Raw genomic sequence first — 26,618 nt, 5'->3', positions numbered from 1 at the left:
CTAGGGATGGGGAAGAAGTTCGGCTCACATTTAAAGCCTAATTTATCAAATTCACACTTTCCAAAATAATGAGAAACCGAAACACAGCAAAATTCACACTTATCTAAATTTTGTTATGTTCTCCAACCAAATAGTATTTACAAAAATGCATAAGATATACATAAAAGGAATATATTAATGAAAACACAAAAATGCACATTATTAGGAGGAATTGCTTGCCAACCAAATATGTTTAATAGGAGAAATTTGCACTAAAATGCTGAAGAGGTTTCACAAGAAAGCTAGAATAAGTGGTAATGTGTGCACAGTCCAGCTTGCAACAGTACTGCAACTGGCTTCTGCATGTGCCTTGAGAGAAGGTGCCATCTTGTCTTGCACCTCAGGCAGCAAAATATATTGAGCTGGCCCTGCTCCATCTTGACTCTTAATGATAATTACGGTAACACCACTTGAAATAATGGCTGCAGCCTTCCATTGAAAAGCACCCAGGTACAGATTATGTGACCGGCAGAAATTCAATTTATAAGGTATCAGGATCAAGAGTGTTACAGTTTTGTAGGAGCAAGGAGTGTTTAGAGCTGCTGGTTTGAATTGATCATGTTTGTATCTGTGAAATGAACTTGTAACTTTTCTTCAGGAAACAATAAAAGTTATTAACCAGGAAAAAAAATGAAAATCAAACCAATATCACTTCTCCCCATGAGTGCGTCTCTCTGTTTTGGGCATGCTGTATTTAGTCATTTATTTAACAAAATTTGCTTGATGGAAAGAAAACCTCAAAGCTGTTTACAGAAATATGAAAGAAAACATTATCTTTTTAAATATATATATAGAGAGAGAGAGAGAGAGAGTTTTACAAAACATATTTAAATTCAAACAAAACAGCCACCTCATCATTTAGGATTCCCTGAATCCTTTGACTCCCCTCCATCCTGCCATGGTTACCATTATCAATCTCTCTCCCCCCCCCCTCAACTGCTTCCCTTATTTTCTCTTTTTTAAAAAAAGAAAAATAATCCATTTTTACCATAGTTTTTCATACATTACAAGCATCACTCAAATCCTGCCAAAGTTTTTAGTTGTTTACAGTGTTCTCTTAAATACATTATAATTTTTCCCCATATCTTCTTAAAATTCTTCTCTTCCTGATTTCTGATTTTCCCAGTCAATTTCGTCATTTCGGCATAGTCCATCATCTTCATCAGCCATTTGTCTCTGGTCGGAACTTTGTCTTCTTTCCATTTCTGGGCCAGTAGTATCCGTGCTGCTGTCGTCACGTACATTATCAATAAAAACAGGTATTTAAAATATGGGAAAATTGATGAAAAACAACAGTAGCTAAAAAGAGATTAAACACATGTTATATTCTGTATGTCTGGATAGGCTGGCCTAAAGAAAAATGTTTTAAGTAGGTGCTGAAAGGGATAAGCTGAAGATGCCTGCCTGCAGGGAGTTCCTATAGCTGGAATTGTGGGATGACCTGGCCGGGGAAGGGGGCTTCAATGTAACCAAAAAGCCCCACTACCTGACTTTCCCCAGTTGTAGCTTAATCTTAAAAATAAAAACTTAACAAAGGGAACCATCAGAAAAGCCATCAGGCCCCCCAATAAATTAATTACGCACTGGGGAAGCTGCACCAGCTGGGTTTCTGCCTGTTAGATTTTGCATTCTTCCAGAACTGAAAAACATGGTTCCCACCGGAAGCTAAATTGTTGGGGTGACATTGCCCGTCGCAAATGTGCTGTTTCTTTGCAAACTTGGGAAGAGAAGACAACTCAGAGCACGTTTCTGGACGAGGAAATGGACACAGACGACTACAACTCCCAGAAACCTCAGCTTCCAAGGAGGTGGTTGCCATGGAGACAGAAATCAACAGACCCAGGAGAACCTGGCGAGGTGAGTAAGTGGGAAGGGCGCCCGGTCTGTGCGGCTGCTGCGTGTGCAGCTTCAGAAAGGGAAGAGAAAGAAAGTGTGCGCACAAAAGCTCATCTACACAAACAGGACGTCTTGGTAGATATTCTATCCCTGGCTTAGCTCCCCAAAGAGGCCGGGGTGTGTGTGCGTGGAGGGGGGGAATGTTAGCTTGAATTCTGTGCGTAATGCGCACTTTAAACCTCCTCTCCTGGGCTCCCCTTCAACTGCTTTGCCAGTGTCATTTACATTTGGCAGCCAGGGCAAAGCACCAAAGCAGTGGAGCAGATCGTTTAATGGCTGTTCAGTGGATAGAACAGATAACTGACTTGAAATGAAACCACTTCCGATCTTAACCACCTGGCCAGCAGTATTTCGTTGGGCCAAGATTGTGCCATTGTTTCTAACTCAGCTGCCCAGAGCCCCTGGGCTTACCCTGGAAAGATAAATCATCTGAAATAAAAATGAGGTGAAATAAAGTTAAATGGGGCAGGTTTCAAAATGCTGAGTGTTCAGTTGGGATCTAGGTTTGTATGATGGAGAGGAGGTTCAAGCAGGACGCAGTCATGAAATCAGAAAGCATTATGTGACATTGCGGATGAACTGCCTCTGTGTGCATGTGAGAGAGAGAGAAAGAGCGCACTACACTACCACTTCTTGGTCAGATGATGGTTGTGTGTGCACAAAGCATTTTCCTTTGCCTGTTACATACTTTTTATATTTCCTGCAGTATTTAAACTCTTTTTGTTTGTTTAAATTCACTCTAATTTCTATTAAATTGTCAAACTTTTATATAATCAATGTTCATCAAGCAAATATCTTGCTGTTGGTTAACTTCTATTTTGTCAAGACCATGTTAATCAAGTAAATAAATTCTGCAGCCATTAAAAAAAACACCACATTGCCAGTTCTTTGGCTCAGCTCTGAGCAAGACTAGATGTCCTCCACCTACCCACACAAAGCATTTCTGGGGGCAATCCAGACGGCCTTCTGTCTTGGTAGGGCTTGGTTGAAGTAACGAACACTGACATGTCCTTGCATTTATCTGTATGCATAATTCTCATTCTTTCCCCCAAAACAAGTGGAAGTAAAGGGGATGTACAAGGTCCTATTGTCATCTGGTTATCTCTGCCGAGCACAAAAACAAAATCAGAGAGCAGTTTGCCTTGTCAGCCCTTCTTTCTCTTCTGCTCATTACCCATTTTGTTTACATTCTTGGAATTGCCTCTCTAATAAGAATAATTTTGGGGGGGAGAATGGTGACAGGGGCAGGGGGATCAGCATTCACATAGTTCCAGGGCTGAAAAAGTGTCTTTTCAACTCAGTTTCTAATTTAGGGCTGAGGAATTTCCATTTCACAATCTGTCCAGGGATGTTTGGGGAAGGATATGGGGAACATCCCCCTTCTCCCCGATTGTAGGCCATGCATGATGGAGCCTCTCTGATCCTGGCCAGCTCATCACTGCAATTCATGATGGTTTGAAACAATTGAATGGACCAAGGTAAAGCAGAAACTCCATTGACCTCTGCTGACAATCTTCTCATGTTGCACTGTAAGGATGTATGAAAGCAACCACAGCAGATGTCCATAACAAATGCACTCTCTCTGTGTCTGTGCATGCTCACACAGTTCACAGTGCAATCATATGAAGTCTATTCAGAAGCAAGTCCCATTAATTTCAATTGGGTTCATTCCTAGGTAAGCAGGTATAGGATTCCAGCAGATGTCACCAACCTTTTGGAGCACATTTGTGGACCAAAGAAACTGCTGTGGACCTCACACACACAAACACACCCTGTAATCTCTTCTATTGGCTACATCAGAATGCTTCTTTCCAGCCCAGTTTGAGCAGGAGTGTGTGCCAGAGGACCCAAAGAAGGCCTCTGTGGGAGTATGTGTGCCACAGCTCACTGGCGGAGGAACAGGGTTGCGGGGGGAGCGCACTGCCCCCGGCGGCACGATCTTGGTGGGGCGCCACACCCCCAAGATGCGCACCATGCCCCTGTGGGCGGCGCACCATTTACCCAGGACGCATGCCACGCCCCTGCGGGCAGCATGCCACACCCCAGGACTCGCACCAGCCATGCCCCTGCCTGCTCTCCACCCCACCCCCACCGGAGCTCGAAGCTCCACCACTGCCACAGCTGCCACGTTGATGACCCCTGGTGCAGAACATGCTGAGCTAGATGAACCCATGACATAGCCCTGGGTAAAGAGAGCATTCATCAGGCCATGCCAGCATGAAGCTCTGATGTCCTTCAGTGGGTCTTACACAGGACAAGTCTAATGGGCTGCACTCATTGGATGGAATCCAAATGAAGTTGGACTTGTCCAGACAAGTCAGCAAGACTTATCTAAGGCTAAGTTAAGCCCTGTGGATTTCACTGCAGTGTTAACCCCATTGATCCTCAATTCAATAGGATTGACTTCTGACTAGACATGGTTAGGCTTGGACTCTAAAGCAGCACTAAGAACCTCTCGATCCAGCGTGTTGGCCTGCAGACATTTTGTATTAAGTGGCAGATAAATAGAAATAATATCGGTAATAATGCAAGAGGTAAATTATTTTTAAATACTTCCCTTCATTACTGCCCTAGGTCTTCTAAACGCCGACGTATGCAGCCTCTAGGAGCAGGATGGAGAGCAGTGAGGGGAGCTACGTCTCATCAGGAGAAGAGGAGGAGGAAGAGCTCTCCTCCTTCCAGCTCAGCGATGAACTGCAGGATCTAGAGAAGCAGCTGTCCCACATCCAAGTCCACATTCCTGAAGTTGTATTGTAAGGCGGGTCTTAAAGTCCATCTCTTGTGTGAACATGGAAACACCAGCTTCATCCACACCTTCCTGGCTTAGTCTTTGCTACAGAAACCCCAGCCCAAAGCAAAAGATTTTGCATTCTTCTAAAACAGATGGGGAGCCTGTGGTCCTCCAAATGTTGATGGACTCCAACTTCCATCATACCCAGGCATTTGGCTGGGGCTGATGGGAGTTGTAGTCCAGCAACATCTGGAGGGCACCAGGTTGGGTAGGACTGGAATATGTAGACAGTAACTGAGCTAGATGGTTCAGTGGCCATCTGTCAGGGATTCTTTAGCTATGGTTCCTGCATTTCGGGGTTGGACTAGATGACCCTTGGGGTTCCTTCCAACTCTGCAGTTCTATGATTCTATGAACTCCAATGATGCCTCTTGCTTGCCTGATGAAAGGATGGAGAGGGGTGTTCCAGTGTGTGTGAAACTACACTACAGTGGTACCTCGGGTTACATACGCTTCAGGTTACATACGCTTCAGGTTACAAACTCTGCTAACCCAGAAATAGTGCTTCAGGTTAAGAACTTTGCTTCAGGATGAGAACAGAAAGCAGGAGGCCCCATTAGCTAAAGTGGTGCTTAACCATTCTTAACATCAAGTACCACTTTAGCTAACGGGGCCTCCTGCTGCCACCACACCGCCAGCGCACAATTTCTGTTCTCATCGTGAGGTAAAGTTCTTAACCCGAGATACAATTCTGGGTTAGCGGAGTCTGTAACCCTAAGTGTTTGTATCCCGAGGTGTTTGTAACCCAAGGTACCACTGTATTGAACACTGCAAGGGTGCTGCTAACCCATTGCTCTACAAATGGCCCATTTATCCACTTGTTCTTTTGCATACAGTGAATTTGACTGGAGTTCCGTTGACACCAGCAACCTACCTGAGTCCTACAAGACAAACTCTCCCAAGGAGCAAATGCTGTTGCAGGTGGCTGACAATTTTCACCGACAGTATGCGCATCTCTGCCCAGACCGCGAGCCTCTCTTCCTCCACCCTATAAACGAATGCCGTGTGGAAGTAAGTGGAAGGGCTGGGATTGGTCCAAGAGTTTTACTCAGCTTACAATTACAATTGCATGGACAGAGATTTGCATGAGGTAAGGCTCACCATGCCTTAGCTAGCAAGCTCTTTTCAGAACCAGGCTCAGACTCTACAATATATGGAGAGAAAATAAAGGAGGCCCTATGGGCATGTGCAGTGCCCTTCACTTACCACATACTTCACTGGGTGGCCTTCCAGATCTGGGACAAGGTTACTTTGCATTGTTTCTGCGTACATCCTCCCTGTGTAGAAAATAAAACTCTGTTTACTTGACTTCCGGGGTGGCGCCACCGGCAATGGCGGACTCCCTCTGAACTGGAGGGAATAGCTCCGCGGGAAACGGGTCTTCTCCGCTACGGCGAAGCGGGGACCCTTTCAAAAATCACAGGCGGATGAAGCCTGTGACCATGGGACTCGGCGGGCACCTTTAGCGCCCCCCCAACTCGCTAAGGAACCCACTAACGGGCTCCGAAGTGAAGAGGGGGAAGTGGCGCGGTGCTGAGAGTCAACGGCTATTTCCGTGGAGCGAAGCCGCACAGCCGTTGCCGGAGAGCGCTGCCTCTTTCCTGGGACAATTTGGACTTTAAAACAAGCACCCGTGAGTACTTAGATTTTGAACAATTGGACATCAAATAAGGACTAGCGAGCAGAAAAGAATTGGATCTTAAATACCTATTTTAATTTGGTACGGAACGGGAAGGTCTAAACAGGAAGTCAGCCTTCCGTTCTTTTGTAAACAGAATAAAGCAAAGACGACATAAACTAGAGCTAAGAAAATCGTCTTTAAAGGACTGGATTTCATCATCTCTAATTGTGGAACCCCCCTTTGACAGCAGGAGAAGGGGGAGGATCATTTTTAGACTGTTTAAAGTGAGTTTAAAGTAAAGTAACTTTCCTCCGTCCTGATACTGGAGCGGGGGTGTCAGGACCGACGTTTGAAGTTCATTGACCAGAAATAAGTGTTTTTGACAGATAGCGAAAAGAAGAGAAACATAGTGATTCCATTGTTCCTCTTCGCATTTGAAAGGAATAAATATTGACAAAGTATCTTAAAAAGGGAAACTCTGTTGCAAGAACAAATAGAAGTTTTCCCCCTAGAGGGAGACTGTGAAACTGTAACCAACTCCAGGGAGCCGGCAGCTGTTATAGATTACAATCGTGGGAACAGGCATTTGACCTTGCAGGACAATGTATTCAGAAACCTTGTTGTGTGTCTTTTATAAAACAAATGCCCTACTGGAACAATTACATGAAAAGGTGAATTGGATGGCGACCTCGACTAGAAATTTGGAACAGGCAGTGGGAAACTTTGAACAGGCAGTGGGGAAATATGTGGAGCCCACTCAGGAATTAAATCAGGAGTGTGTTTTGACAGAACAGACCCAACAGGAATATGAGTTTTCGGACTTGACAAATGAACTTGGAAAAAGCCAGATTTGGAAAGAAAAAGTTTGGTTTGGCTTGGAAATGGGGGGCTGGATTGATCCCCCTATGCTGAGATGTCTGGACTTTTCAAATATGGCAATGGGCCATGAGATGTTTGGGATTGTGGGGGCTCTTAATCTTGGAGGGTTTTTGAAACATGCTGTTAAATACTATATGGAATCTAGTGTTGAATATGGAAAAGGGGCTGATCTGTCGAGAAGGGCTAAAAATATTGTCAAGCTGGAGCTATCACGAGCAGGAGACAAGGGAAAATACAGCTACAAATATGAAGAAGAGCTGCGGAAGGGACATGGAAGAGACTTGAGGGCCTCGGATACAAGGTTGCCAGGTTAATGAGCTAGATCGACGTAATAATAAGGACTGACAAAACCCGGAACCAGGAGGAAGGGACGTTGGATGAAGATTGGACTTGTTTGTATTTCTTTTCTCTACCATTTGAACTGTTTTATAAAATTGATGAACATTAGAAAAACGTTGGAATGAAATTACTTGGCTTTAGCAAAAATGTTTAAAGAATTATGAAAGAATGTTATGGTTATGAGAAGCTGGTAAGGACAAGATTTAAGTTTTAAGCTTTAAGATTTATCTTATTATAGAAAGATAAGACTAAAACAGTTTAGGGTAATGTAATGACAGAATATTATGAAATATGGAAAGGATTTGCTGGGATAATTAACAACTAGGATACAAAGAAAGGGAGGAGGAGGAGGTCTAAGAAAGAAGGTAATGACAGTTGAGGATTTGGAAATAATGAATTTGTTTTTAAATGTTTTTAAGTGTTTGTGATGTATTTTTGTATTTTTTTGTATTTTTTTTTGTTTGAATCTGTATTTATATGGTGGGAGGGGTTTGTCTTTTTTCCTTTTTAATTTGTTAATTATTTTTATTTTGCATTTTTCTTTGTCTCTATTTTATTTTGTAACATTTTGAAAATTCCAATAAATATCATTTAAAAAAAAGAAAAGAAAAGAAAACTCTGTTTAGACAGTTTGAGTTCTCAGAAGGAGTCCTAGGAAATGTAGTGTAGTGAGTTTCCCAAGCACCCGCCTTCACCAATTACAGTACTCCAGGAAGAATGACTCATAAGCCAGTTTAATACTGTAATGGAAATATGCACATATTCGTGCTATACCAGGCAAATTTGCACCCTAGGCAAGGCTAACTACTTGCACACAGGCTCAAAGATTGCTCACTTCAATTTTCAGAAACGTATGTCTTGTATAAAAAATGAAAAGGACATAACTTGAAACTGCTAAATTTATTTTAAATTGCAAGAATAAGTAATACAACAATCTTTGATTGTCTTTCTCAAATACAAAAGAAAATGTAGCACGCAAATCATTTTGAATAATCCTGTATACTGTGGTGTTAAAATTTAAAGCTCTTAAAAGTCTCAGTTTCAGGCACATCAAAATCTCACTTTATGTGCCTTTTCCTATGCAAATTTTGTCACCAATTCCTTCAGGTCGAGGGCTGATACTTGGGCATGTTCATTTGATATATAGGTGACTCCTCACTTCTGTGGGGGCTACATTCTGAGCCCCCCCCACACACATAAGCGAAATCGTATAAAGTGGGGAGCACCCTCTATACACCCTTTAAACGCCCTCTTCCACTCTCTCTTCAATCCATACCAAAAATACTGTGTCCAAAAATATCCACAACTAGAATTGAAGCCCTGGAGCTGGCTAAATGCTGGAGGACATACAGGTAAGCTGCTACTACTGCTGTGCTACCCCCCACACCAGCTGTTAGGCAGGGAGGCTGGGCAGCATAAACAAAGCCCTGCTGCATCTCTTTGGGGCTTCCTCTGCCCCCAGTGGCATCCTCTTCAGGCTCCGCGGAGGGTCTCCTTGCAAGCCACAAGGACTCTCCAGCTCTCTCCTACCATTTCCAGGTTTGAATTGAAGTATTTCATTGTTTTCCGGCGCTGCGCATATATGCAGTCGCGTGCGAGTCAATTGCACGTAAGTGGGGGAACATCAGTAGCTGCTAAGTCAACTAGTCCCTTTTGCAGCCTTGTTGAGCGTATGTAAGTTTTTCATAAATTTCAGCTTTGAGAAATTGTGTTCACCACTCGCCACTGACAGTGGAAATGTGAGAAGGATCCTTACAGAAACAGAAAATAAAGGCACATTATCCAGGAGTTTTTGTACTTGTAGCGGCATAGACTTTGGAAGTCTTTGAGCTACTGCTATAAGTTCACACCATCAATATGTTTTGTTTCCACTGTGCATCAGTGATTTTTCCAATTTCTTGCAGGCCTTTAGTACATCTTCAGTAGATGTTTTGTTGATAGTGTATATATCATACAGGAAGCCAAACAGGGAATTGTGTTGTAGCAGTTGGAATCTCTCTTCAACAGATTGTATAGCCATGATCTAAGATAGCATAGTAGAAACCTACTTCGGATTTCTACTTTGAATTTCAGCCATAGCTCAGAATAATGAATACATTTTCTAAATTAAATTAAGATGTGATAGTAAGATTTAAAATTAAATGAATTTTCACTTTTTATGTGGGGGTGTGTGTGTGTGTGTGTGTGAGAGAGAGAGAGAGAGAGAGAGAGAGAATAAAGTTCTGTGCAATACATAGTGCAACAGTTGCACTAGCAGAAACTTGTTGTGCATAATCTGCATATCATTTGCACAAACGGCGCAAATCCCAAACAGCAGTTGTTGAGTATATGTTTGCTTTGCCAGAGGGTCATTCGGAAATTATTGATCCAAATGGGGAATTCCTCAAATTAGTCTCCCCCCCCCTTTTTTTTTTTTTTTTTGCTTTTAAATGATTGATTTATGTATTTATTATTTAAAGGGCTTAATTGTTTTGCAGAGTGTGTTGTTTGTCATACCAACCACAAATGAAGAGAATATATTTTACTGAAATCAACATGCTTAGGTCTAGAATATAGAAACATTTTTTAAGTGAAAGCTATGATTTTCACATGTGCAAAAGCAGCCACGCAGCTGTGCTTCCAGGGCCATAAGTAGCCCTCCGCGGGGAGCGGGGTTTGAATGTATTGCTCTCTGCTGAAGCCCAGACTCCTTCCTTGTGATCAACTTTTCTCCTTCCCTGATACATCCACAAACCGGTGCTATTTTCTTGCAGAAATTTGTGAGCACCACTGTGCGCCCAACTCTGCTTCCTTACTCAGAGTTGTACAACTGGGATGGCTGTGCCCGCTTTGTGGCAGACTATCTCACCATGGAGCCCCTTCCGTCTCCTATCGCACCGGTAAGAAACTGGGCCTTTTTGCATTGTTTTCTTCGCTCAGATTCTTTAAGGCAATGTTAGCCAACAACACTAGGGGGTGTGGGTTCCGCCGGGGCATTGCTCAAGGTCAGAGCAATGCAAAGGACAATTCTGGGTGCTGGTTTTGACTTGGGATCAAGTGAGACAGGATGCTAAGCATATCATTAACAACCACACCTGCTTCTTCTGGAAAATTAATAGCAGGTATGGGGTGGGTGGGTGATTTTCACCAAGGCTGCAAAAAGAAGGAATGTTTAATCCTTTCCTCCAATGCTACAACCCTTTGCCAGCTTATATGAGCCCCAGGTAGCAGGAGGAATGGAAGAATCTGTCAGTTTCTCTCTGTTTCTCATTTCATTTTCTCATGAAAATTCACCAGCATTTTAGCATGAATTTATCCCCATGAACACATTTCATATGCAGTTTTGCCTCACATGCTCACTTTTGCAAAGCAACATCTCCTGATAGAATGGGTTTCTGTATGTTATTTTCATGAATCAATGCATTGTTATACGTACTTTCCCCCTCGTATATTGCATTTTTTGGTAGTCACTGTAGGATTGGCAAGCTGCATTCAAAAATTTGAAGAAGAGAGTTTCAAATGATATCTATGTTTCGGTTCTCACTTTGTTTCAGAAAGTGTGAATTTGACAAATTCAGCTTTAAATGTGAACCAAAAGACACCCCCCATTCCTGTTCAGTATAAGGCAGCTTCAACAACAACAACAACAACAACAACAATTTGTTGCTTGCAACCTGCCCATCTGACTGGGATGCCCCTGCTACTCTGGGCAGCTTCCAACAGAATATAGAAGAGCACATAATGTCCCTAAACCTTTCCATGACTATTTGGGCTGCAAGAATAATGCAGGGGGCTATTCCATTGAAAACATGGTCTTTTGTCTACACAGCCCAGTTACCTGTACTCCCCAACTACAATCCTGCGCTACCAGCGGGGGAACTGCTTTGACTTCAGCATCCTGCTGTGCTCTCTGCTGATTGGCGCAGGTTATGATGCCTACTGTGTCAATGGCTACGCCACCCGGGAAATATGCATGATGGATGAGTCCAGGGAGGTGTGCCCACTCTTGAAAAAACCAGAAGAGGTGAGAGCTGTGGGTGTTTTCAGAGCCAAGCAGTGTGTGAGGGGCTTTAATTAGGACCAGGGGGTGGGATTTGAAGGGCAAAACATCAGTTGACTCCTTGGCCCTGGCTCAAGAAAGCTTTGGTAACTCTGTTCTGCTGATACTCTCCCAGCAGATGGCAACAGGAGCCGCTAGGAGGCAGCAGAGGCATAATTTTAATGGGCATCAGAAAGATTTTCTCTCTCTCTCTCTCTCTTGTATATGTTGATTACTTCTCTATATTTCTTTTTCAAATTTATAAATTTTATTTAATCATCCATATACATCCCTGTATTTCAACTGCATATTCTTAGGCATATCTAAGATATCATACCACATTTATATGCTTATATAGAAACATGTAATTTGCACGTGGTCTTTAATATATACCGTGCATAAATACTACATGCTACTTACACATTTCATCGGTACGTTTGCTATACTATGAAATGCCTAAGATCCTATTTGAAAAGGTATAAAGGCTGAATATTGTGCATTATATAATAATATGTAAAGACTACATGCATGCATGTTATGTATTAACTGTGGCATAATTAAGAAAGATCAATAAATAAACAAATGAATAGTGTATCAATGTTCATGTAAGAGCACACAAAATCATACTCATCTTATAATAACGTTAAGTCAACCCCAATCCCACAAAGGTTAGACTCATTTTTTTATATTAGTGTCTTGCCAAATGCAAGGGGGTTCTTTTAATGAGATTCAGAAATAATACAAACAAAAGTGAGTGAGAAGATTAAAGATTTTATTCTAAACAGTAAGCAAGATATACATTACCGAGCAAGCAGTTTGATCTGCCACTGGGAAGCCCTCAAGAAGTGGTGAGGTAACCCCCAGGTAACCTCAGGTTGCACGAACCTGCAATCGATCAATCCATGCATGAGCTTCTCAGAACTATGCCCCAAAACCATCCAATTTATTGATAGCTAACTTGTTAGCCTACATGCATTGCCCGACTAGCTAGCGCAGATTATTAATTGGCTATCCTCCTCTTCCAATACCACACATTCCTCCAAACAATGTCTAACAGAATGTACCCTGCATTATCACTGGCCTAAGAAGGTCAGAATGTACCCTGCGTTATCACTTCCTTCCAACAAATTAAAGGCTGCTCTCAGCCATCAAAGAACAGAACCAAGAGATAAAGAGGGGAAGTAAACAGAGGCAGGAAGAAATGACCATGTCAGATCACTAAGTTCCTCGAAATACAAATATCTCCCGGAAAAGATTGCCCCTACAATCGGTCCAATGACTGGAGCAATTCTGGGAGCTTCTGCGGGCGAGGACCCTTCTACTTGTGGAGTGGAAGGGGTTTCATTTCTCCAGAGGTGGGTTGGCCACCCCTTCCCCCAACGTTTTAGTCCCATAGGTTCCTACATCAGCTGATGAGAAGCAATTTTCATCTTGGGATTCTAAGCATCTGCTTGCTTGCTTGCTTGCTTCTTCTGCTTCCCTTTTAAACATACCTCTGCCTTTCCTCCAAAGAACTCATGGCAGCTTACATGGTCCTTCCTTCCCATTGGCCTCCCAGCAGCCCTGCAAGGTAGGTGAGGCTGAACAATTCTGGCAGGGTTGCCCAGGTGAGCAAAGATTTAAACCCAGATCTCTCCAGACTAAGTCGAACAATCCCTTTCCAGTACACCACATTGGCTTATACAGCAAGATCTTTGCTCATAGTATGGCAAGTCCCATTTCTATCCACCCCTACCTCTGGCTTATACGTGAACTGTAATAAGCCCACACTCTTCACACTGCCAGAGGCTGCCAAATAAACACACACAACCTTGCCCAACTGCATACAGGCACCCTCTGCTTAATGGCAGTTCATTTAATCTGAAGGTAGACAGAATGTGATTGTAATATTCTGGCAGATGAAAGGCAGTGTGTGTGTGTGTGTGAATGAATGAATGAATGAATGATGTAGCAGCTCAGTGGAGGCTGCTGTGATTGGGATGGGTAGGAGGGAAGGCAGAGAGTCTAACAGTAGGTCGTGCCAGAGCCAATGATAGACAGAGACAACTAATTCTGGTCTTGTCCCCATCCTCCTCCCTGCTGAGTTCTATAAGGGCAACACAGACTGAGGAGGAGGAAGTGCTTTCATCAGAACTCAATGTAAAAAGAAGGCAAGGAGTGTGGGGCTGGCCAGGAGGAGGGTCAGCACGGAGGGTTGGCACCCTACTTAACTGAAAGGACTTGCCTCCACTGGAACAGCTTCCTTTTTGATTTATGACTACAGGTCGCAGTAGAGGCTACAAAACAGAAGCCCAAGAAGTACGCCATCAAGCCCCCCCGGGATTTAAGCAGCAAATTTGAGCTGCGCCAGGAAGCCAAGCAGGAGGCAATTGTGCAGGCTGCTCTGGAGAAGAAGCGGAAGGAGGAAGAGGAAAAGAGACTGGTGAGCAAGGCTTGCAGAATTCTGTCTTGCTACAGGCACACAGCCTGGATGCGGAGAAGGACACCCACCCCCTGGGAAGAATCCTGGGAGCTGAAATATTGTTCCCCCCAAACGTTTTTTTAATTTTTGCAAAAATCACTCTTCACACACACGCACACACACACACACATTTGTGCATTCATTAGGATTGCCCTTCACTTGATCTTACTCAAAATTGCCTTCAGTGACATAATCCTCATTTAGCGACAGCATGGTTTGTCTGAGCATCTGATCTCAGCCCAGCTAACTAACCATGGTTAGTTTTCTGACAACCAACCATGATGTGAAGCCATGGTTTTTTTTGCCAACTTACAAACCATGGCTAAGTTTACCCAACAGCCCAACAGCCTTGTTCAGCTGTGATGATTTGTTTGGCCACCTCAAACATTCATCAGACTGTGGTGGCACAAAGCAAGAGCAGCTACAAAACAAACCAGGTTTGGGGGAAACAATGGTTTGTTTTTTCATCTCTTGAACAAACCATGATTAAAGTAAACCATGGCTCAGTGATGGGCACAAAGGGGAAGAACAATTGCTTTTAGTTGTATTATAGTCATTGCTCTTCTTTGTTTCTGTGTGACAGGAAGCTGAGAAGCCCCCGCCAGACAATCTGTATGGTCTCCGGGTCCATGCCTGGGTTCTGGTTCTTTCAGGCAAGCGTGAAGTGCCAGAGAGTTTCTTTATCGACCCTTTTACAGGGAAAAGCTACAGTACCACAGACGATTACTTCCTTGGTATTGAGAGTGTCTGGAACCACCGGAATTACTGGGTCAATATGCAGGACTGTTGGAATGCCTGTAGGGTAAGCCAACGGAATGACTGGCTGGGTCTGAGTGTGAAACAATTAATTGCCTTCTGGCTAGAGGGGAAATGTTTCTCTTCACCAGATCTAGCCTGAATGATACCCTCTAGTTGTTGTTAGACTACAACTCCCATCAGGCTCAGCTCACATGAGTGATGGCCAAGGATGATGGGAGCTGTAGTTCAATAGCATCTAGATTTGTAGTGGTTGGCTATATAAGCTTGGCGCCATTGACAAATGGGAGCTATCAAGCAGTCTAGGAGTGTTGAGAAGTGGGATGGGGAACCCTGCAGGCCCTCCAGATGTTGTTGCACTCCAACTCCCAATAGCCACAGCCAGCAGACCAATGGTTGGAGATGATGGGATGCGTAATTCATGGAGCCCTCCTTGGATCCATCACAAGGCACATGCCTCTCCAAATTAGTCCTGCCTTCGGCACATTCTTCCCACTCTAAATCAGGGATGGCCAAAGCGTGGGCTGTGAACATCGCCAAATGCAATTCGACCATGACACACGGGTGGCTGCCCTTTCTTTCCACCCTGGCAAAACAGAAGGGGTGTTCACACATTACATTCAACGATTGTACAATCCATTGAGCTGCACCCCCCTGCAGTGATTCGTTCAACAATTGTTCAGTCTGTGTAACTGTGAGCATGATAGTGGAGCTGCCCAAATCAGAATCTGTCCATGCATAAAAGGTAAAGGGTAAAGGGACCCCTGACCATTAGGTCCAGTCATGGCCAACTCTGGGGTTGTGGCGCTCATCTCGCTTTATTGGCCAAGGGAGCCGGTGTACAGCTTCTGGGTCATGTGGCCAGCATGACTAAGCTGCTTCTGGCGAACCAGAGCAGTGCACGGAAACACCGTTTACCTTCCCACCAGAGCGGTACCTATTTATCTACTTGCACTTTGACGTGCTTTTGAACTGCTAGGTTGGCAGGAGCAGGGACCGAGCAATGGGAGCTCACCCCGTCACAGGGATTCGAACTGCCAACCTTCTGATTGGCAAGTCCTAGGCTAGAGACAGCTTATTATACCTGTCTTTGGTGCAATGTGTGAAGGAGCCTCCAGGGAAGCAAAAGGAAAAAGGTGGAAAAGAGCATATGGAGGATAGGGTGGGGGCACAGAGGCAGGGTCTCCAAATGATCTGGACTCGGAGCATCCCTTGCAAAGTTCCTGAGATCCGATTTCTTTGGCAACTGATTGTTTTTCCAGGATCTCCAGTTTGACCTCGGGGACCCCGTGCGGTGGGAATTCATGTTGCTCGGCACCGACAAGCCCCTCCTGTCACTGCCAGAAATGGAGGAGGAAGAGGACCTTGCGGAGGACGAGGTGGATGACATGGTGAGTCATCCCGCCTTCTTCCTTGCTTGCCCCCTCAGTGCCAGATGATTCTGTGCTGTGCACTAGCTCTTCCTGAGGATGGGCTCATGCCGTCCAGCAGCCTTCCCCAACCTGGTGCCTACCATATGTTTTGGACTACAAAGACCATCAGCTTCAGTTAGCAGGATTGTGCTGACTAGGGCTAATGGGAGCTGTAGTCTATTAACATGATGTCACCTATTTACATAGGATCAGAAGTCACTTGAGCAGCAAAAGATCCTAAGAATGCCCTCAACCCCCCAATCCTTTCTCCTACCTCAGAGCAGGCTTGGTGAGTTTGTTGTCCCCATGACATGCACTCAACTTATCATTGAACTTTCATCGTCCCAGTTTCCAAGAGCTGACACTCCTGGCCTGACCAGAAGTAAATGGGGTGGCAGGTTGGACCTGAAGTGATGTTACATAGCTGTGGTTGATCCCAGGAAATGTTCTTGCCTTCCTTGCTGGACCAGACAGCAGGTGGGTGGCAAAGGGGAAAGAAGAGAACCTGAAAGAGCGTTTGGTGTTCAGCAGCAGAGGATCAAATAGAGCAATGCAGGAGATCAGGAAGAGGCTGGTTGACTCAGTGGCAAGTCAAGACAGTGATTCCTTGCCATATCAGATATAGAAAGTAGATGGGGTTTGCCCAGATGAATATGGGGGCAGGTGTTTTGGGCAGAGCAGGATTCAGCCTCCTAATAGCTTCTTCTCCTGGGTCTTCTTGATAGATGAAGGAAGAGGAAGCAAAGGGCTTTGACATGCCTGCATCTTGGGTGGAGCAGATCCAGATATCTCCAAGAGGTATTCTTCTCCCCACCATCACCGCCTTGACTGTGTTGTGAGTGGCCAAAGTGTAGATCACTGATGCAGCTCCTTGGTGCTTCAGGGATTGCTTCTGGAGAATTTAAGAGTGAGGCCATTCAAAACTGTATTGTCCTCTTCCTCCTCCCTATTCTTCCTGGGGCTGAGAGAGCTTGGGAGAAGACAAAGGTCAATGTCAATAAAGACTTTCCTTGGATGCTTTTAAACAGAGGTTGGATGGCCACCTGTCAGGGATTTTTTAGTTGTGATTCCTTCATTGCAAGGGGTTAGACAGATCTTGGGGTTCCTTCCAGCTCTATGATTCTGTAGGTCGTGCTGGCCTCAGTGACCAATTGGGAGATCATGGGTTGGGGAAGGTTGATCAGTTGGGGATCAGGAAGCAACAAAGGATGAAAGGACTATAGAAGGCTCAGACCAGGCAGAGTACAGCAGGTACTTCAGGCAGCAGATGAAGGGGCCGAGGAGGAGGAGCAAAACACTGGAGGATGGAGCTGGGTATATCCATGGCCTGACACCCCTCCCCCCTCAAAGACAGCTGCTTACACTGTAATCAGGTGCAGCTGCCTGTCCATTTGGCTTCTGTACATGGAATGGGAGGGCCGCCATCTTTGCTTCAGGCAGCAGAATGTCGTGGGCTGAGAGGAGCCACAGCAATGTCTAGGCTGGTCTCTGGTGAGCATGTGAAGATGTGAAATCCAAGCAAGTTGATCAGCTGACCGTTGAGGCCTGAGTTAGCACCTTGCATGGAACATTAGAATTATAGAATTGTAGAGTTTGAAGGGACCCCAAGGGGCCCTGTAATGCAGGCAGAACTAAAAGACTTCAGAACTTTAACACCAGCTCTTGGACCACCTAATGTAACACTACAGATAACGTATTCCAGCGAGAAGTTTAAATGGGGATTTGTTTATTTATTTAGAGCATTTGTGCCTTGCTTTTCAGTCCAAAAAGGCTCCCAGAGTGGTTTACAGGCCATCAGTTAAAACTAAACAGTCCCTGCCCCTTCAGGCTTACAGTCTAAATGACATCCAAAGAGAAAGTGAGGGGGGGGGGAGAGACAAGCTCAGGTGCCAGTTCTTAAATGACTGGTTCTTATAATGACTGGTTTGCAGAGCATTTTGTCCCATTGAAATGCATGCTCCATGGCCAATGGTCATCTTTGTTCATCTTCTTGCTCCTAGAATTCGAGACACGTTGTCCCCAAGGCAAGAAGGTGATTCAGTACAAGAACGCCAAGCTGGAGAAATGGGCGCCGTATCTGAATAGCAACGGACTGGTCACCCGCCTCACCCTCTTTGAAGATCCAGACCGTGAGCCAGCTCTCTGGGGTTCTGGACAGGGGTCTCTCCCAAGCCCACCTAGAAACGCGGCCAGCGATTGCACCTGCTGGGGGACATCTGCATGCAAAGCAGATGCTCTACCCACTGAGCCACCATCTTGGCATTGCCGAAAGTTGCCTGAGTTTATGGGGCTGATAGGAATTGCAGCCCAACACCACCTGGAGGGCATCATGCTGGGGAAAGCTGGTTTTCACAACGCAATCATTTACACCAATCTTTCATTAGGTTCTCATTTACTGTAGTCAAGGTCTGATTGCTCCCAACACCCTTCTAGCATAGTCCACAAATGAGTGGAGGGGTTCATTTATTATTGCACTTATATCCTGCCTTTCTCAAGCAGCAAAACATCCAGGGCCACCCCATGTGTAAGCCACCATTGCCATGGATTTTTCTCTTCTCCTCCTAAGGCACCAAAGTGCTGGAAGTGAAGGAATGGTACAAGAACCGGGAAGACGTGTTGGATACAAGAGAGCTGAATAAGAAAACGGAAGTGACGAAGGAGTTCTTCATGCCTGGGCATGTGCAAGGCCTCAAAGGTGTGTGTTTTTGTATTGTAATTTTATGTTGTGAACTGCCCTGAGATCTACGGGTATAGGGCGCCATACAAATTTGAATGATAACAATAACAATGGTAGCCAAGCCTTTTCTCAATGTCCTGGTTCAGGGACTGAAGTTTGGGGCTGTTTCTCCAGCAGCATCTCATTCCTGAGTCTCGGCTTCCTTGGTTCTCTACCAGGCCCTGATCCAGGCAGGCACTTTCACAACCTTCTCCATCCTCTGAGTAGACTCACACATGGCTGGCAAGGCTCTTCACCAGCAGATCCAAAGAGTCTGCCTAGGGTCGCAGCTTCTCTGCTTGTGTGGCTTTACAATTCATGGATTGCATTACAATTCATGGAGGAGAAGGCTACCAATTGCTACTGGCAACAATTGCTATGCTCTGCTCCACAGCTGGAGACAGCAATGCTGCTGAATACCAGTTGCTGAGAATCACAGGAGTGATTTATTTATACCCCGCCCATCTGGCAGCTTCCAACAAAAGATTAAAATACAATAGCGCTTCAGATATTAAAAGCTTCCCTAAACAGGGCTGCCTTCATATGTCTTCTAAAAGTCTGGTAGTTGTTTTTTTCCTTTGACATCTGGTGGGAGGGTGTTCCACAGGGCAGGGACCACTACTGAGAAGGCCCTCCATCCCCAGATGTGTTTTGCTGGTGCCTTCTCTCTGCTATCCTTTAGGCTGTAGGAGAAAATCACCCCATCCTTTAATCAGATCATCTGTTGCTTCTCCATTGGGCTCTTAATTGCAGGTTTTATTATGCATAGAATTGTAGAGTTGGTAGGGAACCCAAGGACCATCTTGTCCAATCACCAACAATGCAGGAATCACAGCTCAAGAATCCCTGACAGATGGCCATCCAACCTCTATTTAGAATTCTCCAATGAAGGAAGAGTCCACCATCTTCCAAGGTTCCACTGTGGAATGGCTTATATTGTCCGAAAATTCTTACTAATGTTTAATCGGGATCTCCTTTCTTTTAACTTAAGTTCATTGGTTTGGGACCTCTCCTCTAGAGCTGGAGCAGGAGAAGACAAGCTTGCTCCATCTTCCATCCGACAGTCCTATGAATGTGGCCCTCATATCACCTCTCACCTTGTATTTTGCAGGATATAAATGTAACACATCAAATAAATAAAAATAACACACCTTCTTTACCTGGCAATTCACCCTACTGGGCTTCTGTTTGGGGTTCCTAGCGCACGACTACTTGACGATGGACCCCGAGACAGATCGCACCATGGAGTTTTATAGCGAGACGCGGGTGGACGGCCTTCAGAAACGGGTTGAAACTCCCAATGAAATGGAGGAGTATTTTGAAGGACGGTCGGATTTCCTGTATTACCGGCACGCTGAGTTTGGCAAAAGAATAAAGAAACCAGGCAACGCTGCGGCCATCACTGAAAGCAATGCCCGACCTATACTGGTAAGTGGAGCACGGGGGCTCCGAGTACAGCTGGGGTAGCACAGTGCCCCCGAGAAACAGAGCTGCAGATTAGGAAGCCCTTGATTGGCTCTGGTGCCACCTACTGTTGGCCTCCTTGCCTTCTTCCCTAACAGTCCCAGTGGGCACCAGCCACCACTACACAAAGGTTAGCCCTCCCATCTCTTTGCCATTGCTCCCAGCATCCACTGACTCACTCTGTCTAATGCTAGAGCCAGCTCAGTGTGTGGCATAACATTGGCAACTGCTGCTGTGCCAAAAACTTGAATCTCCTCCTCTCCCTTGCTCTCTCTCCCTCCACCCACCCACTCCCTCCTGTTAACTTGGTGGCTAGGAGTTTTATTCCGGCTGACACCCCCTTTTTCTCTCCACACGCTCTTCCCAGAAAATCACCGAGAGGTTCCACAGGAACCCACAAAAACCAGCTGACGAAGATGTGGCAGAGCGCATCTTTTCGATAGTGGAGGAGAAGATCTTTTTGACCTACCACTGCAAGGAGAACTACATCACCCCCTCGAAGAGGGACTTCAACAAGCGGGCAGATGTGGACAGCATGGGGAATAAGATCATCATGACCCCTGAGATGTGCATCAGCTACCAGGTAAAAAATAGATGGAGAGATCTGCATGTTTCAGAGAGCAACTGGAGGAGCAGCTGAGATGGGGCAGAGAACTTAATGGGTCGTGGCTGGCAAGGAAGCCACTGGCAACAAACCTCAAGGCCTGGTCTTGTTTCTGTCATAGATTTAACTTCAGTGTGTGCATTTGGGGACATGCATTTTAACAGATTTCTTTTTTTAAAAAAAATGGCAGCTAATTAGCTGGGTAAGAGCCACGTGGACTACTACTCACCATACCTAACAGCAGGGCTGGCTTTGGTCCTCACATAGATTCTTCCTCCCCGTCCCTTAATGCACTGTGATTCCCTCCCTCTTTCCTCCTACGAGGCAATCCATGGTTTGTCGTTGCATCCAAACAAGGGAAACAATGGTTTGTGATCATTATTATGATTACTTTGATTTCTTACCCCTTGTTCACCAGAAGACCCCAGGGCAGGTTTCAGCCATTTAAAATGCAATATTAACAACAGTTCAAAACAAGTGACAGTCACAGAAACAGAGTGAGTCCTGAAAATAGGTTGCCCTGAACATCAGGATTGGAAATCATGGTTGGGTCGTGGTTTGCAGCTGATAGTTTGTCAGCTTGGGACGTGTGTGTGGCAATCTCAGGTTTCTCTCAAAACAGGAAGCAGAGGAAGAGAGAAGAAATCAGCGTGGGAGGGGAGGTGTGAGCTTGAAGCTCCTGGCAAGTTTATGCTCTTAGTGCCCAGCTGTGGTTTGGTGGTGTATCTCAGTGGTGTATCTCAGCTGAACTCGTGTGCTGTAGCAGATTGCCTGTTGAATGGCTGCCGGCTGGGCTATGAAATCCCAGGTGGGTTATGAAGCCCTACAAGTGAGCTTGGGCCAGCCAACCATTTCTCAGCCCATCCTGCCTTACAGGGTTGTTGTGGGGAGAAAATGAAGGTGACCCTCCATCCCCCACAGCTACTGCAGCTTCTTGAAGGAAGGGCACTGTGGAAAACTAAGTAGTAATAGGAGTATATTTTAATGCTGCCGCTGGCTGACCTTTTTTGTATGGTTATCGATGACTAACATTTAGGTTAACTTTAAGCTCGTTAGCATCCTGTTCTTACAGTGGCGAACCAGACGCCCCAAAGGGAAGCCTGCAAAGAGCTCCTGAGTGCAACAGCACCCTCTTGTGAGTCTCACAACTGGTATTCTGAGGCATACTGCCTCCAACAGTGGAGGGACAAGTCACCAGGAAATTGTCTGATCCTCTTTCAAAACCAGTGAAGCTGCCTTTTTGAGGATCCTGGACATATGTGCGAGTTGATGTGCAATGCCAGAATCATATGCCTTCAATGCCTCTAAGAGTGACCCTACACTGTTTTGAGGTGGGGGGGAGGTTTACAGTCAAGTGGTCTATACATTTTATGAAAGAAATAACTCTGAAATTAGCTGCGATTCCTGCATTGTGGGGGCAGGGGGCCAGATGTTGCATTGGGTCTCTTCCAGCACTGTGGTTCTGTGATTCTGTGTGCCATCTACACCTCTGAGAGTGACCCTCCCTTAAACCCAAGATGTCTTATGTGTTTTGGAAGGGCTGGCCATTCCTTCCCCTCCTCCTCCCCCTTCCTCACAGGCTCCTTTGCGTTTAGGCAGGGTCCACGGAGAAGGAAAAGAAGCTGTTCCACCTGTATGAAATGATGATGCATCTGATAGAGGACGAGAAGAAATCCCGGCACCTGGTGTGGGAGTCAGAGATGGAGGTAATGGGAAAGGAGTGGAAGGCGGGTCATAGCTTAATAGTGGCCAAAGGCTTTGTCTACAAGCAAAATAGCTTGCAGAGCAGATTTGGGAAAGAGCCCTGCCTGGGGCCCTGCAAAGCTGCTGCTAGTTTGAGGAGGCAGAGTTGGGTTTTTAATACATTGCATTCATTGCTCTGCTCACCACTGGCATATGGCCCTCAAAAGATTGCCTAGAAGGAAATGTGGCCCTCAGGATGAAAAAGACTCTCCCCACCTCTATTCCAAAATATAACGTGTGCCATTAACTATCACATTCGCTAAACACAAAACCACCTACTCTCCTTTTTCAGATGTGGTGGATCTTTTGTCTTGTTTTGTTTTGTTTTTAAGTTTTCCAAGTCTTTCTAAGCTCCAGCGATCTCTCATGCGCAGAGTGTGCTATATGCACTGGCCGAAGGGGTGTGTTGGAAACAAGGTTATTGCTAACATTTCTATCCCATCAAAGGTCCTGGATATTCTGAGGATTCGAGAGGAAGAAGAAGCAGCCAGCAAGTTGACCGTGTCTATTTATGATACCGAGAGGAATGAGAAGAGCAAGGAACAGCGAGAGGCAATGGTAGGTGATGAGGGTCATCTTTAAACTCAGGAACATTTATTTATTCATGCATTCTTTACATTTATATCCCACCTTCCCTACAAGGAGCTCAAGGTGGTGTACAAAGTTCTCCCCATTTTATTCTCACAACAATCCCGTGAGGTAGGTTAGGCTGAGAGGCAGTGACTGGCTCAAGGTCGCCCAATGAGCTTCATGGCCAAGAGAGGGTTTGAACTCTGGTCTCCCAGGTCCTGGTCCGGCATTCTAAACCACTGCATTCCCTCTTCCCAGGGAACCCTCCCTCTGCTAGTGGTGGGTGGGGCCAGAGGCCAAAGTGGGTGGAGCAATGGATGCCGCTGTGCTAGGCTCATTCCGGCCATACAAAAGTAAAAGGTTTCTGCACACACAAACCCCTCCATCCAGACAAGCAATTCTGACAGTTCCAGCTGGCCAAAGCACTCAAGGTAGTTGTGAAGCAGGGCTGGGGCGGTGGGCTTGGGGAGCATCCAAGGGCCAGAAAGAGAGCTCTGAATGCTTGAATTATGCCCCCAGGCCCCTGGCATGGAACATACAAAAGGCCCCACTGAACCAGGTCCTGTTCTCAGGGTAGCTGTGAGAATCAAACTCATAAGAAAATAAAAGAGCTTCCTGGGTCAGGCCAGTGGGCCATCTACTCCAGCATCCTGTTCTCACAGTGGGAAACCAGCAAGCAGGATTCAAGCACAGGAGCCCTCTCCCCGTCCTGCGGTTTCCAGCAACTGGTGTTCAGAAGCATTGCTGCCTCCAACTGTGGAGACAGAGCCCAGCCGTGGCAGCAAGTGTAGTAGCCACGGGCTCTCCCTTTTTATCCCCTCCTCCAGGAGCGCCAGCTGCAAGAGGAGCGCCAGCGGCAAGTGGAGCAGGATCTGGACTACCTGGCGCCTTTCCTGATCCAGATTGGTGGCATCGAGAAGATGACCAAGTGGCTGGCTTTGCGCCTGAAGGAGGACTGCCTCAGTGATTTCAAGCACCGTCTCGTTGACAAGGCCAACCTCATCCAAGCGCGTTTTGAGAAGGTGCCTCCTCTTTCCTCTACCCTCTGGCTTTCTAGGGAGGAGGGCCAAAGCATGATGGGCGTTTTCTGCCTCTTTGGGGCAGAGAAATTCAACTCGGTTCACTTTTAAAGGCGAAGGTACGTAATCCACAATTTCCAAAACAACTGAACCAGCACAGCTTGTTATGGACCACACCTCAGTTTTTGGTCCAAATGGATTGACAGCCAGCTCCTTCTCCTCCAGACCTAAGCTGCCCAGTGCCTGGCCCTTGCTAAGCCCTGGCACAATGCCCCTCCTTTCCCTCTCTCCACAATTTATTCCCTGCCTCTCTCTCCCTGCGCAGGAAACCCAGGAGCTCCAGAAGAAGCAGCAATGGTACCAGCAGAACCAGCTCAACATGACCCTAGAGGATGAGGATGCCTACCTGACCTACTGCTCAGATGCCATGTTCCGCATACGCATCCTGGAACTCCGCCTCAGCAGGTATAGCAAGCAGATCTTTATAGACGAGTTGTATGAACCTGCCCAATGGTTAAGGTCTGCCTCAGAGTCCCTGCAGGTGTGCCTGCCTGCTAGCTCTATGCTGCTGGCAGGCACAAGGATCGGGGGCTTTTCTGTGGTGGCTCCCAGGCCTGTAGAACTCCCTCCCTGAAGATGGGTTCAGGGCTCTGATGCTGCAGGCTTTAAATCAGGCACAGCATCCCAAAGAGCATAAATGTCTGCAATGTAGAGGATATGCCTCTATTTTCCTTACCTTCTTCTTCTTCTTCCTCCCATCTCAGGCACAAAGAGAGAGCTCCGCTAAAATACATAGCGTTGGAAGAGAAACTATGCAAAGACCCTCGCCTGTCTGAGCATCTCAGATTTTATATGTGACTTTGCTCCAAATTTGCACAACCGTAGCTGGGAATGACCGCTTGATACCTCTTGACAGCTTCCTTGATCTGCCAGTGCAAAGTATAATGACCAAAGATGACTTTTGTTCTATATTGTTTACCATTGGCCTTCCTCTTCTTCCTCCTCTCATTCTCTCACTCTCACTCTCTCCCTTTCTCCCTCCCTCCCTCCCTCCCTCCCTCCCTCCCCAGAAAACACTGGGAGCATCCAGACATGCAAATACCCAGTGAACTGTTTTCTTTTTCTTTGGGTGGAACTACAGCTAGCAATCCTCCGTTTGGAGTGGGCAGCAGCACTCACCTGACAAATCAGCCAGTGACAGGTCAGGTGAGCACAGCTGCCCCTCCACACCAATCACCGCTGACCACAGCTTACAGGCCCATGTCTGTCGCAAAAGCCCACTAGCGGCAGTCTGGCTCTTCTTACATCTGTATTCATGTGAAGTGTCTTTAGGCCCCTTCATGCCTGTTTCATTTGCCAAATGTGCTCCCAGTAAATGTTTTCCTCTGGCACCTTTTGTTCTGCATCATAGAATTGTAGAGTTGGAAGGGGACGCTGAGGGCCATCTAGTCCAGCCTCCTGCAATGCAGGAATCTAAAAGACCATATGGTACTATTGTTTGAAGGTTTCACAACTCTTTGCTGAACCCCTAGTTGAGGGCTCAGGGTGCTGGTTTCAGCTCCGCTTTGCAACCCTCAGGACCCATCTACGTATTGCAGTCCAGAAGACCTCATAGTGGTGAGCAGAAACTTCAGAGCAACAGGAATCTCCTCTCTGCCCTCCACATGCCTCCAACGCACACAGAAGAGATAAGTGAGAAAGTGGTCAGGGCCAATGACAAGAAGGCAATGCATGGGCATATTTGTGTTGTGTCTAGGGCAGTTGTAGGAAGCTTGAGCAGCCTTGGGACCAGGTCAAGGAGGAGCAGAGTGGAGAGGGGTGGGGAAATTTCTTTGTCCACCTGCCAGTAAAAATAACCTCTCAGAAGCTCCTATTTGCATTTCAAGAGAAGCCTCAGTTACCAGCACTGGAGAGGCTTCCCTCCAAATGCAAATAGCAGCTTGTGAGAGGCAATTTTTACTGGCAGGGGGGCAGGGAGTTAAATTTTCCCATCTCACTCTCCACAGCTGCTCTATAACTAACAACAGTCATGCATAGTAATTGCATACAAGCAATTAACATCACAGCAACTTCGACCCTGAGTCTGCCTCTCGGCTGCAAATTATCATGCCCTTCTACTTGTCTGTATCATCGAACCAAATTGAAAGGTCCTTGGGTTGATGGCATTATGGGGACATTGCGGTAGATGAAGAGTACAGGCTTAAACCAGACAGAATAAAATCAGTCAGACCTGATCAGCCAGACAGTGCAAAGGATGTGTGGCTCTGTGGCTTGATCAGGCTAGGAGATA

At 45.9% G+C, this 26,618-nt stretch overlaps 1 protein-coding gene across 6 annotated transcripts; it reads left to right on the top strand.

Moving 5' to 3' along the window:
• The first annotated feature begins 1,858 nt into the window (after nt 1-1,858).
• On the top strand, nt 1,859-25,719 carry DRC7 (dynein regulatory complex subunit 7). 6 transcript variants are annotated; one of them, XR_014551051.1, is made up of 19 exons: nt 1,859-1,896; nt 4,510-4,688; nt 5,563-5,737; nt 10,319-10,444; nt 11,374-11,568; nt 13,847-14,005; nt 14,628-14,846; nt 16,063-16,191; nt 16,938-17,010; nt 18,213-18,341; nt 18,779-18,907; nt 20,130-20,356; nt 20,760-20,975; nt 22,592-22,702; nt 23,187-23,297; nt 24,137-24,331; nt 24,654-24,793; nt 25,093-25,489; nt 25,530-25,719. XR_014551051.1 is itself a non-coding variant. In XM_083625190.1 (18 exons), exons 2-18 carry the CDS (start codon nt 4,549-4,551, stop codon nt 25,184-25,186), a joined length of 2,568 nt encoding a protein of 855 aa, XP_083481316.1. In that variant the 5' UTR covers nt 1,859-1,896; nt 4,510-4,548; the 3' UTR covers nt 25,187-25,719. The 6 variants fall into 6 exon arrangements, 3 of the variants coding, with proteins under 3 accessions (XP_083481316.1, XP_083481315.1, XP_083481317.1); XR_014551052.1 differs by having other exon boundaries at nt 1,891-2,010; XR_014551053.1 differs by lacking the exon at nt 1,859-1,896 and adding an exon at nt 1,899-1,971.
• Nucleotides 25,720-26,618: the final 899 nt, after the last annotated feature.

This window comes from Podarcis filfolensis, assembly GCF_964270895.1.
Source record: "Podarcis filfolensis genome assembly, chromosome: 8".
In the NCBI taxonomy this organism is placed as follows: Eukaryota; Metazoa; Chordata; class Lepidosauria; order Squamata; family Lacertidae; genus Podarcis; species Podarcis filfolensis.
Note: the sequence above shows the minus strand (reverse complement) of the source record. Positions and strands in the feature narration are given on the sequence as shown.

Bases quoted from the DNA above. Each gene is read 5' to 3' on its own strand.
- DRC7 (XM_083625190.1), top strand. From the start codon at position 4,549: ATGGAGAGCAGTGAGGGGAGCTACGTCTCATCAGGAGAAGAGGAGGAG. The intron at 14,847-16,062 runs GTAAGCCAACGG...TTGTTTTTCCAG, and splicing joins ACTGTTGGAATGCCTGTAGG to GATCTCCAGTTTGACCTCGG. The intron at 24,794-25,092 runs GTATAGCAAGCA...CTCCCATCTCAG, and splicing joins CTGGAACTCCGCCTCAGCAG to GCACAAAGAGAGAGCTCCGC.